This window comes from Manis javanica, chromosome 16 (assembly GCF_040802235.1).
Source record: "Manis javanica isolate MJ-LG chromosome 16, MJ_LKY, whole genome shotgun sequence".
Classification (NCBI taxonomy): domain Eukaryota; kingdom Metazoa; phylum Chordata; class Mammalia; order Pholidota; family Manidae; genus Manis; species Manis javanica.
In genome coordinates, this window is record NC_133171.1 from 50,791,548 (window position 1) to 50,808,128 (window position 16,581).

At 42.8% G+C, this 16,581-nt stretch overlaps 2 protein-coding genes across 4 annotated transcripts in view; one reads left to right on the plus strand and one right to left on the minus strand.

Annotated features, from left to right (window-relative positions):
* Positions 1-16,581, minus strand: part of DAAM2 (dishevelled associated activator of morphogenesis 2) — a 710,965-nt gene that overhangs the window by 442,975 nt on the left and 251,409 nt on the right. The window lies entirely within an intron of this gene.
* Positions 1-16,581, plus strand: part of KIF6 (kinesin family member 6) — a 351,956-nt gene that overhangs the window by 270,308 nt on the left and 65,067 nt on the right. For all 3 annotated transcript variants that reach the window (XM_073224258.1, XM_073224256.1, XM_073224257.1), the window contains exon 15: positions 2,648-2,703. In XM_073224258.1, the coding sequence (XP_073080359.1) occupies positions 2,648-2,703 (56 nt within the window). The remainder of the gene's footprint in view (positions 1-2,647; positions 2,704-16,581) is intronic.

The following is a 16,581-nucleotide window of genomic DNA, read 5'->3' on the forward strand; positions in this document are numbered from 1 at the left end:
CGCCTCCCTCAGGGCTGGGCTTCCTGAGTCAAGAGTTTGTCTTGACAACCAAAGATCAGGAACACATGTGGGTGGGGTGGCCTGGAGTGGTGACAACTGCACAGTGAAGGGAAAACGGTCTCATGAAGACAGGACAGCCCTCAGCCCCCACTTCTTCAGTGGAAAAGCCCTTTTTTAGCTCAGCACTGGGCTGCAGAGACAGGAACAGCTCGTGGCTTCTCCCACAGCGTCTGCCAGCCCTGGTACAGGGTGGCCTTCTGGAGAGGGCTGCCCACAGCACTAAGCCGCTCCCTCTCATGCCCCCTGGACACATCTGGGTACCGCCAAGGCTGAGAGCTGCATCCGAGGCCTTCTGGGCCTTCTCTGAGCAGAGCTGCATGGAGATTGCCTGCTCTACCTGCAGTGTGTCCCCTTTTCCACCTCCACTCTGGTTTCCTTCAGCACTGACATGAACTTCAGCAGCTTTGCAATCTTGCTCTTGTATTTGTCCTTATTACCGAGAACCTTGAGCTTCCAGAACTCTATGAAACAGGCGAAAGGAGGGTCATTCATTGAGCAGTGAAGGACTATCCCACCCTAGACACCAGGGTTGGACACAGCAACAGACAGCTACAGTCCCCACCTGGCAGAACTTCAGTATGAAGATAGTCCTCGTGTTCTGAGTGGCCTGGACCAGACCTCAGATTCTGCCTGCCCAGCAGACAAAGGCCCGTGTGAGTCACAGAGCCCAGCACAGTGACAAACATGCCATACAAATATCTGCTGACCTGAATTCAATGTGAATGGCACCAAACGAACTGCACTTTTCTCCAGAAGATGACAGGCCCTGGCTGAAGAGAGGACATACATAATCTACAATGAACCTCAACATCCTTACTAAGGGAGCCACGGGTGGAGTCCCAAGAAACCAAAATTGGGACAAAATTTAGTCCCTTCCATGGAAACTTCCTGTCTGTAGTCAGAGGCCAAGCAGACAGATTTGGAAAATAGCAGCGGCAGAGTTCACACTTCTTTTCCATCACGCACAGAGCAGTTGTGGCACTCTGGCCTTCGCTTGTGTGGTTCCCCGGCCTGGAGTACCCTCCTCTCCCCACTTCCTCTAATAAAATCCTATACAACTAAGTTTTATAGATGAAAAATATGGGATTTACTGGGATCCTGAAAGACTTGGGGGCCTGTAGGGGGAGAGGATGGGGAGAAACAAGACAGTTAAAATCAAATTGGCCAAGTGTTGACAACTGACAGAATATGAAGGTGGGTGTGTGAGGGTTCATTCTATTATTCTATTTAGTGTATATTTGGAAATTTCCACAGTAAAAAGTTTTCTAAAAATTCCTATGCATCCATAAAGCCCAGGTCAATCCTACCTTGTATATGAAGCCTTCCCGACTCCTCTCCACTCAGGGGCAGGCCCCTCCCTAGGCAGACTCTGATGGCATGGCCTGTGCTGTCCGCAGTAGCAGTGATTTGCCACCACCATGGTATGTATTTGCTTCATAGATTTTCAGCTGTCCCTTAAGTGCCATGGCAGAAAGGAGAAGAAGGGGAAGATTGGCATTCTCAAGGGCCCACTGTGTGTAGGGGACTGGACGGCATGTTTCTCGCACAGGCCATATTCTACATGCCTCTGCAGCACCAGGCTGGGCTCTCAGTGGGCATCCCCTAAACACTTGTCGGAAAATACAGAGAAATCATTAAGTAAACTTCAACACAGCCATCTGGTGGACGAGTAGGCAGCCATCGATGATAATAGTCAAGTTTCTAATGACATAGGGAAGTACTTGTATTATAATGCTAAGCGAAAAAAGATCAAAGCTCCAAATCTTATGTAGGGTATGATTCTAACTGTTAAAACTGGCTAGAAAAAACACTGGAGGATCTCAAAAATATGTTTGTTTCTGAGTAGAGGATTGTAAGGTTTTTTGGGGTTTTTTGGCTTGCTTTCATGTTTTTAAAACAAGGTTTAATATCACTTATAATAGGAGTCAGTGAACTTTTTCTATAAAGAATCAGATAGTGAATATTTCAGATTTGCAGGCTTACACATTCTCCATCACATGGACTCAACTCTGCCAGTGTAGCAAAGCAGCCATGGACAACATCTGAATGAATGGGCCAGGCTGCATTCCAGCACAACCCGGGTACAGAATCCAGTAACAGGCTGGATGGCCTCATGACCAACCAAAGCTCCTCGCCCTCTAACATACTGCTTTATGATCAGGAAAAATAGTTATTTAAGTCTTATTAAGTGCAAACTCTTTGAGTACAGCTATAGGGTCTTGGCACGCTGGTTAACAGAACACAGCACAGTATAGAGGGCTTCTGGCCATGTTTTATACTGGTAGCCTTGCATTATAAAACACTAGAAGTCAAATGTTGTCAGTTAGAGAATCTGAGAATGAAAATCCTTTGCTGGATGGGGAGTAAAAATTTATGATACCAATTCATGTAATTCATACACATTTTATCTCTATTTGTAAGCCTCATTTATTTCATTTACCTAGATTTTTTTAATGTCTTGTAAAGCTTTCTAACATTTTGGAGAATTCTCAGAAATCTATTTTTTAAGACATAATTTAGGATGGACAGAAAAAAGTAAGTTCTCATTTCTTTTTTCTTTCTTTTCTTTTTTTTTTTTTTCCTGCAGATTTTCTGAAGCAAAGGCTCTGGGAGAGAGTTTAAATGAAGCAAGAAGTAAAATTGGTAAGCAGAAGTTCCTCTGTGGGCCTCTTTCACAGACCGTTTTCCTGGTGAACATCAGGTCATATGTGCCTCCAAAAAGCCATGAAGCCCGGTGTGAACCCTGCCAGGGAGGCCTCTTAGAGAATGCCTGTCCTTGGAAGTTTGTCATCTCACCTGCCATCCATCAGGAAAAGTAATTTCTTTTGTCTAGAACTTTTCATCCTCATGCAGGCCTGAGCTCTAGCATCCCAATGAGACAGTTTTGCTTTCCTGATGTTTTCAATAGCTCCACGGGTCATAACCTCATGATTACAGTGCTATTTCCTATTTTCAAATGCCATGATGGCCTTTAACACCTGCCAAAGCTTACAGTCAGCATTTTCCAGCGCCATGCCGTGAGATGGTGGGTGGGTGAGGAGAAAAATGCTCACCCATGCGCTCCCAGGGCTCAGTCTGCCCAAGAGTTCCCCCACTTAGGAGGGCATCCCTGGAAAGGTGAGGTTAAGACAAGAGGCAAACTCACTAAAAGCGACTTCATATCTTTGTCAATGCGAGAGTAAGATGTTCCCTTCGTGTTAGCTAGACAACGCCAGGGACGTGTCTCCCAGGCAGGAGCAGGTTCACAGACAAGTCCCGTGTGTCTTTGCCTCTGGCTACCAAAGGCGGACGTTACTACTTGTTCACAGCTGACTCCCCTCATAAGTGAGGACAGAAAGAAGCCACCAGGAGTGTCTCATATTCCTGCGGAATGTGGAAATCACGACAGTCTTTAAACAGGAGCCACACAGTCTCTGCTGCAGCCTTAGGCAGCCAGGCCCTGAGCCATGCCCAGCACCATGTCCAGAATCTCTGGAGTCTCAGAGGTTCTTAATCTAAAGTCTAGTAACTTAGGAGAAAAATGGGCCTTTGTTTCCACCAACCTCTAACTGCGATTTAGCATTACCTTTGATGAATGTAGGCTGCGGGCCTCAGTAGCTCTAGCAGCCCCTGTCACCAGGGGAAATCACAGACATTTTCATTTCATAGCACAGTGTGGCAGACATCATAAATATCTCTTATGCTCATCAGTACTTCAAAATTACCATAGTTATGAATTCACCATTATATCTTTTACTATTTAATGCATTTATATAAAAGCCCAAAGATATTTCTGTATCACAGAAAGTTTTTAGGTTTTGAGAACTATTTCAACATGATTCATTTATCTTAAAATCCTATGTTTTTTGCTTTATGCACCTGAAACCATCATTCTGAAGGGGGGCCTATAGTTTCACCCAATTGCCAGAAGGATGCCTGGGGGAAAAAAAGACAAAGAAAAAGAGTACAAACTCTTCTCTTGGCCTGGATTCCCAAACCCCCTAAAACTGTGTTAAAAAAATGGGGGTTAGGAATATGCACATCATTCTGGAGGTAACATCCATAGCTTATCTGATTCTCAGAGGAGTCAGTGACCCAAACCAATAAGGAAATTGATTCTAGACCAAGACCCAATTCACAGAGCTTCGGGTAAGAAAACAGAACCTGCAGAGGGGCAGCCCATCCCAGCAGCAGGGCAGGGCTGGCCCACCCAGCTGGGGACCTGGAAGGAAGGTGAAGCAGGGCGGGGAGGGGGAATGAGCTACAGTGGGTCCAGGGCCAGCTCTGCACTATTGCCTGACTCAGAGACCCCAGTGGTGTGTTCCTCCTTCAGGGGGATAAGAGGGCCAGACCTTTTACAAGTTGCTTCTCCCCAGAAAGTAATATAAAGTTTTGCTCTTGAAAAATATCTAACTCTTTAAATCAACATGATACTGTTCCCTACTAATACACTTAGTTTTTCTCTCTGGGTACAACAGGTTGTTGCCACAAGTAATTCTAAATTCTCCATAATTTTGGTGTAATAATGTATGTTGATGGATCCAGTTTCCCACTTTCTTAAGATGAGGCAAGTCAGAGGCTGCCCTACAGCTGTGAGGGTTGTGCCCTGCCTGAGAGCCAAGGCCGAGGGTGTGGGGGCTGGTAGGCGTGTCCCAGAGGGGAGGTCTGTGATTCACACACACAGGGCCCAAATGTGCCAGCAGCAGTCCTGGGCCAGTAGACCTTTGTTTCTTTGGGATAATAACAAGTAGAGTTCCTACCAGTGTTTAAGCTCAAGTGTCCATTGCTACCAAGAAAGTGACTGGTTCAGAGGTGCTAATAAAGTCACTTTATGCAAATCAGTGCAAAAAAACTAAGACCTGTGCCTGCCCACCCAACTTTCCAATGTGCTCTGGATTCAAGGGGACCTGGTCAGAAGTCCTTACTGAACGGCCCCCCCACGGTGCTCAACCACAGGGAGTAGCCCACCACCACTGCGCCTCAGACACAAGGTTAAAATTAAGGAGGTACAAGGTAAAACTCATACATACATTGAAAATTTCCAAGACAACCTTGAAGGAAACTGGTTTCAGGAGATTTATGACATTTCTGAGTGCATCTTTCCTAGGGAGAAATTAAATCAAGTGGAATTTATATTCCCCCATGACCACAATCTTAGATTTAGTGCAGCTAAGAGTCAGGAGTGGGAGCACGGTAGGGATATGCCATCCCATGTGTGGGATAGTGGCTCCACTCCACTCTCCAACTGCACCACATCCTGCCTGTGGACCCTGAGGAAGAAGTGTGGATGCACATGCAATTGGCCTACAGAGAGGAAATGAAAGCTGTGCTTATGAACTACAGCTCAACCAGCCCGCATGTTTAAAGTTCAGGTTGCCGCTATCTTCTCAGTTTTCCTTTGAAAAGGTAATTTGGTTTTTCTCTGACACTGTGATCTAAAGCTGCCACTTGAGTTTCATTCTCAAAAGTCCCTAGCAACCATCAGTTCCGTAGTAACCACATCTCTGATTTTTACATGGCTTAATCAGTCAACCAAAACTACCATAATATTCCCGTTGCTTATAACAAGCCAGCCCAAACTAGGTAAGTAAACTCTTACCACAAACTCCAGCTGAAATCAGAAAGGGAAAAAACAACCAATTTAGCATCTTCCTGAAAAACAAGTCTTTGTTTCCAGAGCAGAGCCATTTCCATTCTATGGGCCCGACCCACACACAAGACACTCTGGCGGCTTTTTATCACATGGTCTGTGTTTTGAACACATTCGTATACACCCTGCTTCCATTCATCATATCTCTAAAAATGCCATTGAGCCCAAACAGTGGGGGAAAAAAATGGGCTACTTTAGGGGCAGTGGCATAAACCAGGCCATTTTTCACTTATTGGAGTTTAGCATACTTTCGTCTACATCAGTATTCTACCACCAGCCGCACTGTCTTTGGCAACAAAGGACAACGAATGGCTGTTCTTTGGCAGAAGGCCCACTCCTGGGCCAGTCCAGGAACCAGCTGCTTTGGAAGCGGGTGAAAGAGATTGACTGGCGCCTCTTGGCACCTCTTCATTCTGCACAGACCCCTCCGAGCCTAAATGAAGGCCAGCATCACAGGATGCTGCACACAAGGGTTTTCACTAGTGAGTCAATAGGTGATCAATTAAAAAAACCACAGGAAATGTAATAGAAGTAGCTGTTAGTGAGAGAAGACAAACAAGCAAACATTAGAAGAGCTAATAAAGTATTTGGGAAGCTTTCTCCTACTCCAGATCCAAAGAAGGCCTCCAACCCACCATTTGAACAAGGCACTCTTAACAATGTTTCTCTTGTACCTTTGGGATTTGGGGAAAGCATTGCTCAGATCTGGGTCTCAGTCAGCTGAATAAATAGGACTCCTTCTCAGTTCTGTGCATTTTCTGTACTCCCGTCTTCCTTTGATCTTTCCTCTGGATCTCCCTTGTGCATATTGGCTTCTAGTATCTTATCCTGAGTAGGAGAGTAGGGAAAAGAGGACATCAGGTCATTTTGCTAGATTATGAAGACCTGAATCAAATACATTCTTTTGTTACTGTCTGCCTCCGGCACTGAATAACATCCCCGCCACAAACAGCTTCCCCCATTTATTGAGCACTGACTCTGGCCGGAGCCAAGACCTTGACATATGTTCTCTCATTTAATCCTTACAAACAGCAGTTATTACCTGGAAGGGGTGGGGGTGGATATTACCATATGCCATAGGTTCTCATATACACAATTCCTACAGTCTTAACACCTCTGAAGTCAGGAGACATTTGACCATCCCATTTGCCCATTTTTTCATGTCCTCGGTAATGAGGATGAGTCTTACAATTGATGTTGTCTAGATCTATGAAATGTGGTATTATCATTATTTTGCAGACTTTTAAAAAATGGAGTTTCGGTGAGGTGGCCTCCAAAGTGGCCAGGCTGGAATTAAAATCTATTTCTGTCCACCTCCAAAACATTCAACTACAGTATACTAGCTCCATAAATTCAGATGTATCTGATTGAGTTTAAACTTTAAAATTTCACTGAGTTGAAATTTAACTCAGTTCTCCTGAATCTTTGGCCTTTATCAGATGTGCCTAACGAAAGGCTCAAACTAGACCTTCCCTTGTAGCCCACGAAGATTAAAAGGGTCTTTGCAACCTGATTAATGGTAAGTCATCTTTGCACAATGGGGCCCAGTTGCAGGGGTGAGTGGGGTCTGAACACAGCCCATCTTTGCTCCCCCTCCATGTGCACCAGCCCAGGGTTGCATCTGCCCTCAGAAAGGGGCAACTTTTTTTAGTTTGCCAACAGCAGCACCATGGGCTTGCAGCAGCTCTAGGGGGACTTGAAACCTTGTGTCCCAAATGGATTTCAAGTATCTTTTTCAATGGTTTGGAAATAGAAGAGATGGGTTGTATTTTCAGATTGTATACAATTCCAGCTTAGTGGCTTTACTGATGCTTCAGAAAACGTGAGAGAATTCAATGTATAAACTTAGATGAGGTTTAGTAGGAATGGGTATAATGAAGTACTTATGCTTCAGTACCAAAACCAGCACCAATAAGGACTAGAGAAAGCCTAATGAAGGGCAGGCATACCAGTCATCAGGGACAACAAAATAAAAACGTTTACCCTAAAGTGAAAAAATACTATATTCTCAGAAGTAAGAAATGCAAAAGTCAAGATGTCATCCTTCCAGTCTGCCCAGCATTGCCAAACATATGTTGTATTTCCTCAGTGCCTCTAACCTCTCTTCAAGAAGAGAGATGGTTCAGAGAAAAGCAGCTAAAGTGATGATTTTGAAAAAGTTACAAAGAAGCTCTTTCTTCTGTGAAAGAGCACTGGCCACACTGAACCATGAGAAGGGGTCTGGGGACAATTCTGCACTTCTCCCCAGCCTGCTGGGCTCAGCTCTGCTAGCTTACTTGGTATTTAGCGACTTTTTCTTGGTGATGCAAAACTTTAACTTAACAGGAAAAAAATGCTTTGTGAACAAATGAGACTGTTACATTCTACTGATATCATTTCCCTGCTAACCAACTACATATGAGCTAATTCCTCTTAAAGAAATGTAGTTATGAGAGAACTGATTGCATATGACTTGACATCATACAGAAGGACCAAGAAATTATAGTTCCTCTTTAAAGAGACTCAAAAGGGAATAAACAATTTTCAGTTGTAGCAAAACTATGGTTGACCAAATAAAAAAAACGTCATGTCAAAAAAGGTAATTAAGTGGGTAGAGCTTCTAGGAATCTTTAAAAGCAAAATAGATAGGCATCTTTGTGAGAAGACTCAGGGCCTCTAGAGATGAAAAGAGCAAAGCTGATTTATTAAGGTCTCTTCTGTAACACTTCAGAACGTGGAGATTCCAAGACATGCAGTTATCTGAGTGACAGCCCATAACCAGTGTGACTGATGTCTTTGTAGAGTTGACTGAAGGTTTTGTTGTCATAGTTTGGCGATCAAACCAGAAACAAATGATTCAAGCAGCCAGAGGACTATAGAGTATTAACTGACAAGATGTAGCACTAATAATTGTCACATATAAAGAAGGAAGCAATGACTTGGTCAGAATGTCAGCCAAAAAAGGTGATTGGCTGCCTCCCAAGAGTCCTGACAGGGTGGTCTTACCTTAGTAAATGAATCAGAGTTCTGGATCTGGCCTTGGCTGGGTAGATTCAGGAAGGCCATGCCAGTCAAACTCACTATAAATCAGAAGGCAGTTTTTAAATTTACCATGAAGGATGCTCTTTTATAGACAGGAACTCAACCTGCCTCGTCCATCCAGGGTATCTTCTCCCAAAGAGAAAAATAGATTCATTATTTGTTATTTGACGGCATCCCCAAGCACAAAGGGAATCAAAACAAAGAGAAATAAAGTTTTGAAAGACAAGTTCTCACAGTCATGGTGAAGCCTCACAGTGTCCATTTCTTCCATGAGCAAATATCCCTGCAGCAGTCAGTCAGCTTCCAGGCTGACCAGCCCCATTATGTACTTAATACCCTTTTCTCCAAACAGATAACATACCGTTTATTAGGTTTCTACTTGCTAAACTACAACTGTATCCCCCTCCCACCTCTCAGGAAGAGCCCAGGTCACTTTGAATAGGGCCTTGGCTCACAGGAGCAGTCTGTGTCTGGCCACAGAAACTTTTAGTTTAACTCTTTTGATTTTCAGAAGTAGAAACCCAGTGGAGCTCGCATAGGCTTAGGATGCATGTGTGGCGATCACAAGACTCTCACTGAGATTCCATAAGATCGAAGACCCTCCAAGCTGCAGTGGGAGCCAGGGCCAAGGGCCTGGGAGGCCGTCAGGAAGCAGGGTGGCTCTGGAGCCCAGCGCACTCTCTCTGTGCTCCCTTCCTGTCGTGCTACCTCTGTGCATGTCTGCTCTCGCAGCCGGCTTCTCCTGCTGACCAGGGGCCTTGCTTCCGCACGGCTTTGGTTTTCTCTGGCCCCAGATGTACCCAAAAGCAGCCCTTAACGTTCTGTCCCCAAGCTCATGAGCTAATTGTTCGCTAATTTTTTTTTAGCTCAAAATTATGAGAAAGAGAACTTGACTGGCTCACTTCATCTTTTCTAGGCCGTCAGAAGAGCAGCTGCCAGCCAGCTTAAGAATGTGCTATCTTTGGGTCAGAAACCCAGCCCTAGTCTTGGCAGTGGTGGCCAGGGAGGAGGAGAGGTCCTCAGAAAGTGACCACCTAGGCAGAGAGGATGCGACAGGGGAGGTTTTCCCTGTTATAAGGAGGATGGGTAGAGCAGGAACAATTGTCATCTCATATCCTCCTGGTTTTATCTCACGGAGAGGCTGTGAAGCTTTTTGCTAATTCAACTCTTATAAGGTGACCTCAGTTCCTTTATTTCTAGGTTCTTCGGGAAGCACCATTGCATCTTTATTTTACCAACAATAATAATAACCCATCTTTGTAAAGTGCCTTAAAATATATAGGGGTTTTATTTTATTATTTTTATATGGTCAAATCCATTTATCTTTTATGACTTCCTCCATTGTTTTTGTACTTGGAAAGGGTCATTGTAGCAATAGTAATAATGAGCTGTTCATTGCTCAGTATTTGTTTAATGCTTTCCTAAATTTTCTTACAGCTTTTTTTATTGTCTATTTTTCACACTCATCTCATTTAGGATTTACTGTAGAATATGGCATAAGCTGAGGCTTTCAGTTGAATCCTTTTCAAAAAACCAATTTTCCCAACACCTATTTCTTTTAATGAAATGCTTTAAAATAAAATTTCTTCCCCTTAAAAGAATCATTTCAGATTTGCAGAAGGCAGCTGATGTATTCTAATCTCATTGTAGCAATAATGTACATCCTTGACACAATAATTTTCACCCAAGTATTTCAAAATAACATTGCTAGCAGATACTATTATCTAGATACCAGAAAAACCTGCAGAAAAGTGCCAACTTTACATAAACCAGGAGGCTCATGAACAGGGAGTGACAGGCAAATATATATAAGTGGGTGCTTCCTTCAGATGGGGGCTCTCTCCACACTCTCTAAAGGGAAATAGGCTGTCTTTACACACAGCAGCAGGAAGCAGGATCCCCTTACTGATTTGCCAGGGGAAATAGATGGCACCATGTTGTTTTACTTCTAAGGAGGAAAAGTGTATTTCATTATCTTACACTGATTAGAAAAGGGAATAATTGTGGCTGGGGTAGAAGAGGGAGTAGGGGCCTTATCAGGGATGCCAAGCAGGGAAGAACTGAAAATAGCAGAGGTGTGCTGTGTCTGCTGCCAGCCACCCTGAAAGCACTGATGAGTTCCTTGCTGGAAACCAGCCATAGCTTTCAAAACCAGAGGATACACAAGGGGGAGGCACCCCTCCCCCACAATGGCCATTCTGCTCAGGGTGGCAGTGACCTTGGATTGGTGTTGGCTTCATGCAGTAACGTGGGCCAGCCCCGCTCTCTGAAGCACAGTCTGCACAACTTACTTTAGCAAGCCTCACAATATGCCTGTGTAGCTCCACAGCAAGATATGCTAGTTAAAGCATAGATCTTCAGAGGAGGGGATGGAATACTGTGCAGAGGCATTCATCCATCTGCAGGGCCTCAGTGCTCGCCTTCCAGCAGGTAGATGTCAACTGTTGGACAACATTTCAAAAGCAAGATGCTCCCAAGCACATCCAGGCTGCATCACTAATCAGGCGTCTTGTGAACAGAAGCCCAGCCTAGGCAGTTTGTATGGGGAACGCAGTTAACAGCAGGACTCTGAGCAGCTGCCTGAGCCAAGCGCCAAGGGCAGCCCGCAGCAGGGCAACTTGGGATGCCATGGGGACTCCAGGAAGTCTGGCATTAATGTTTGTACAGAGCTGCGATGGCCTGAAAGGACTAGGGGTAAACAGAGAAGCTCAAGGCCAGCCATTGTGTGTCTAAACACAGACTTGGGGCCAGCAAGAGTCAGAGGTAGAATCCCCACCTTGATGGTAGCAATAGCTAACTTTGATAGGAGTACTATTATGGTCCTCCTGTTATAGATGAAGAAACTAGGCCTAGGGAGGTTAATAAATACGATCAATAACACAGCACTGGTAAGGGGTAGAACCAGAATTGGAACCCAGTTTCTGTAGGGTTCCAAAGTTAATGCCCTGAGATGGCAGGAAAATTCACGACCCAACTAAGGAGGTTAGGCCTCTGTTATACAGTGCCCAGGAAGGCCACATGTCCTCTCTTGAGTTCGAGCTGGTGATAAAAAAAAAGGAAAAAGAGCCAGTGAAGGAAGCTTTCCCCATCTTTACTCCCAGAAAGGTAATAAAGGAAAGAGGTGCAGAGATTGGTGGGAGGTGAAGAAACGCCACGATAATCAAGGGAAAGCAAGCCTACCTTCCTGGGCGCTCTCTCCTGATCTGGAGTTTAGAAAATTATGGATTCTTTGGAGAACTGGGTGTCTCTTTTTAATTGCACATGTGATTTGCATTGCAGTTTTGCTGTAGAACATTCAAACACTTCATTAATACACATATCAAAATGAGGAGCCCCTCTTCATTTCCTCAACCCAGTATCAACTATGCCCCCTCCTCAGAGGGCAGCAACCACACTGAACAAGTGGTGCATGTACTTTCATCCATGTCTGTGCCTTTGCAAATAGGTAGATGATAGATAAAATTTAGATAGATGACAGAAGATATATATGAAGATACCTTGTTTGGTTGCATAAATGAGACCATAATGTACATGTTACTTTGAACCTTTGTTTTTATCATTTAACAGTAAGGGTAGGTGTACTGCTCACCATTTTTGATGGGGCTGCTTTTGAATGTGAATAAACCATGATGATCTGTTTACTCCCTTGTAACAGACATTCCATTTTTTCCCACTTTTTTTCTGTCACAAATAATGCATGTAGTTTTGTGTACAAATATGAATATTTTAGATAGATGCCTAGAAGTAGGATTGGGGAAAACAACAATGGATGTGTATTTTTAATTTTCATGAGTACTCCCCAGGTGCCTTCCCCAAAGGGTTTCATTAGTTTGTACTCCCGACAGTGTGTGACAGTACCATTCCCCTGCATCCTTGCTTGTACATAGTAATATTGGTCATTTTAGGTTTTGCCTGTTGGAGAACAAAAAAAAAAAAATGGTATTTCACTAACGTCTTAATTTGCGTTTCCTTGACAGCTGGGGGAACTGAGTGCTTCTTCATGTGTCTTACATCCTTTGTCCGTTGGTTGGCTGATTTTCTCTGTTGGATTTGTAGGAGCTCTTTGTGTCTCTGGATATTGGGCCGTTGTCTATGGAAAGTCTAGGAGATGTTTTCTTCCAGTCTGTTACTTGTTTTAATTTTCTCTTAAGATTTTTGGAAGAACTCTAGGACAGTTGTTTTTTTCTAATTTTTTAAAATAATGCCTTGGACAAGACGGTTTGTCTGTTCTTCTTTTTTTAAAGTTGTCCGTAACTGAGGGCTCTCTACCCTGCCTTGTCATAACACTGCCCCAAGGAAGATATATCTAAGATAACCTTGGTCACACTGCACAGATCTCACTAAAACATATATGGGTTAAACCTGGACATGGTAATTTCAGATCATTTGTCCTGTAGCCACTAAGCCACTACATAACTCCTGCTTATAGGTGATTAAACCTTTGAAGACCACAAGTCTGGTAATTTTACTGCTGAAAACATATGCTTTGTAATGAAGTAAAGAAGGATTTTATTAATCTAATCTTCGTTCAAGAAATCTTTAATAACACCTGACTTAAAAATTTAAGTGTGATTTGCAAAACAATTTATTAACACATGTTTAGATAATGCTGAAGTCTAGAAAACCTAATAAATAATTGGGATGTATCAGTAAGTAGCAATTCAGCAAATACTAAGGGCCTTGGGTAGGGTACTCCCTTTTGTTGGAGGACAAAAGTGAATAATTAAGAAATGACTACAGAAATGTATAATGTGCTAATTAAATTTAATAGACAGGGACATCAAAAACATAGTTTATTCATTGCCTGTAACAGTAATCTAAAGCAAGGCCAGATTGAAAAGCTATGTTTTTGTTTGAAAGCCATGAAACAGTGTATTCCTGACGAAGTAAATACTACGTTCTTGTAAAAAGGAAAAAAATATGTCATGGAGAAGAGTCACCAAAGGTTTAGCTTCACTTCACCCCCAGTGAGATAATTAAAAGAAAACCTTTATTAACTCCCATAATGGAGATGACATCACATGCAAAAAGGGCTCCAGCACCCTGGAGACCAAAGCCCACGTCCACAGGGGGCAGAACTGCAGAGCTGAACTGGGGGACGTCTCTGGCCTCACAGCCACTAACTAGTGTGTGCTGGTGACTCCCCAGACAGTCCTGAACAAGACAATAAAGGGTAATATATTTCTGCTGTAGTCACTGAGGGGAGAGATGGCTTACAGAGAAAGAAGTTCAGAGTAGGGTTTGACTCAAACTGCCGCCAAAGCCACAGAGCTGTTTAAATGCTAAAGAAGAATTCTAGGACACTGATTCCAAAGACAAATCCATTAAAGAGAAATTTGGTGATAAGGAAAAAGCGGATTTGGCAGTACTCTGCCAATAGGAAGTTGGCCACCTTTAAATTAGAATTCTGGACAATAAACAGTAAATATGGCATTATAAAGATTAGTGTCCCCAAGCCACAGCTCCAGTCAGTCTCTCTCTTCTTACTCCCTCCCAAAACCCTCTGAGGCCTAACCCATTGCCAAACAAAAATATTCATTACCCTAGCCTAACATTCAAAATTATTTTTCCATACTAATGTTTGCATACTTACGTGGGGGATTGGGTTGCTTATATTACAAAAGGAAAAAAGATAAAAACGATCACATTATATAGATTTCTCTGCATCCTGCTTTTTACTGCATCCTGAATTTCATATATGCATTCCTCTAAATCAGTTGGTGTGGCCATATATCATTCCTTTTAATGGCTGCATAATATTCTCCAGAATGGTTGTAGCATAACACATTTCATCATTTTCCAGTTGACAGGTATTTGCTTGTTTCCATTTGTCTGCCGTATAAAATATGCCACAGTAAACACCTACACACATAGATTCCTATATACTGGTGCTGTTACTTCTATGGAAATTTCCAGTAAGGGAACAGATAATAAATGTTTTAGGCTTTTGGGGCTTCATATGGTCTTTGTTATATATTCCACCTCTTCTTTTTTTAACAGCCCTATAAAAATTTAAAAACCATTCTTAGCTTGCAGTCCAAAGTTACACAAAAACAGACCACAGGACATATTGGTCTGCCAGCCCTGGTTGGCCAATCCTTGGAATAGAGTCCTAGGAGTAGGATTTCTTCCTAAGTGATTATAATTTTTGCTTCTTTTGTGAATGGAATATTTTTCAATTTCCTGGGTTAAAAAAAAATCTATTTTTAAAAAATATTTTCCTCACTTCCAGTCATCTTACCAAATTCTCATTTTCATTTTAGAGGACTTTTTCTTGCTTTAGTTTCTTGACTTTTCTAGAAATGCAGTCATGTTCAACCAAAAGAAAACTTGTTTTCCAATATTTACACTTAGTATTTTATTTTCTTGTCTTAATGCATTCATTAGAAGCTGTGAATCACTGTTAGCTAATAACAGTAGCAACCTCTTGATCATGTTGCTGAGTTTAATGAAAATGGCCTAAGATTAAAGAATTTAGAGTGACAAAAAAATATCACATGAAAGTGATGAGTATTGTCATACATCACCCAATCCAGACTGTTGGAATTTCTGTAATGTAAATTTGATGTGAGTCATATCTGTAGTGCTGTAGAGACAAGAGAGGTAATGGAGAGATTCAGTATTTGAGAATTGGTCTGGTGGATAGGTCAGAGGATCCCATAGTCACAACTGTCTGACGTTTGATAAGAAATTAAGTGCAGTATAAACAGAACTGGCTAATGAGCTGGTGAAGGAAGGAGATTGAGTCTCCCCATAACGAAAAAGAGAAATGAAGAAACTATTATGGATGAGACTTTTCAGCCCTAATTGTACAGCTTGACAGTGAGATGGACAAATACCTGTAATAAAAAAAAATAGTATGAGTTCTGGGCAAGGTGCAATAATCGCACACTATCCTGTGTCTCTTCACTGAAGACAAATAGAAACCCTGGACAAAATGCATGGAGCGTCTATCCAAGAGCTCCAAAAAGTGGCAGCAGACAGATTAGGGAAGGAGGGCAGAATTCAAAGTACCATCAAGTTGGCATCCCCAGAAAACCTTCTGGTTGCAGTGACAGCAGAAGCAGGCAAACCAAAGTCTAGAACTCTGGTGGAGGAGACTCCTTTGTTCTGACCAGCGGGCTATGGTACCAAAAACACGGGAAGACACCCACCCACCCCACCCCCACCCATTGCTCTGTCTTCTCTCTGTCCTCCATCCACTTGGTTCCAGGTGCAGACATAGTCATGAGAATTTCATAGTAGAACTAAGGAATCCAGGAGTGGGACATCAGGGAGCCATAACGTGTCAGGCAAATCTCAGAGGAAGGAGGTCAAGACAGTGATCCCATAGTGTTGTTTATGTAAGCTCCTGGGCTCACCATCAAAGTGAGCATGCATGGATCTAAAGAGCAAAGGCTTTGACAGTCCTATGAGGTAGTCCAACATCTAGGGCCCTTACTGACCTCTGGGGCTCATACACATGGGTCCAATTTGAATAGCACAGCAAAGCCTTTGAAAACATCTGGCACAGCCCAAGGAAGGCTCGTTGGAATTTGTGACCTGTCTCCAGGTTAATTGTCTACTCAAACAAACAAACAAACAAAATGAGTAGTCTTCATAAGATTTAAATAAGACCCTGAAAATGTTCAGTATGTGACCCAAGTTACTTGGCATAAGAACCAAAATTTTTTTCAACTCAAAAGGGAAAAGCCAATAAATACCAGTCCCAATATGGCAGTGTTGGAATTATCACAAAGACTTAAAGCAGATTCTAAAACCTTGCTTCAGAAATTAAGGGAGACCCTCATGAAACAAACTGAAAAGTACAGTATCTCAATAAAAATGTAGAAAACTAAAAAGGACCAAATGGAAATGTTAAAACTGAAAAC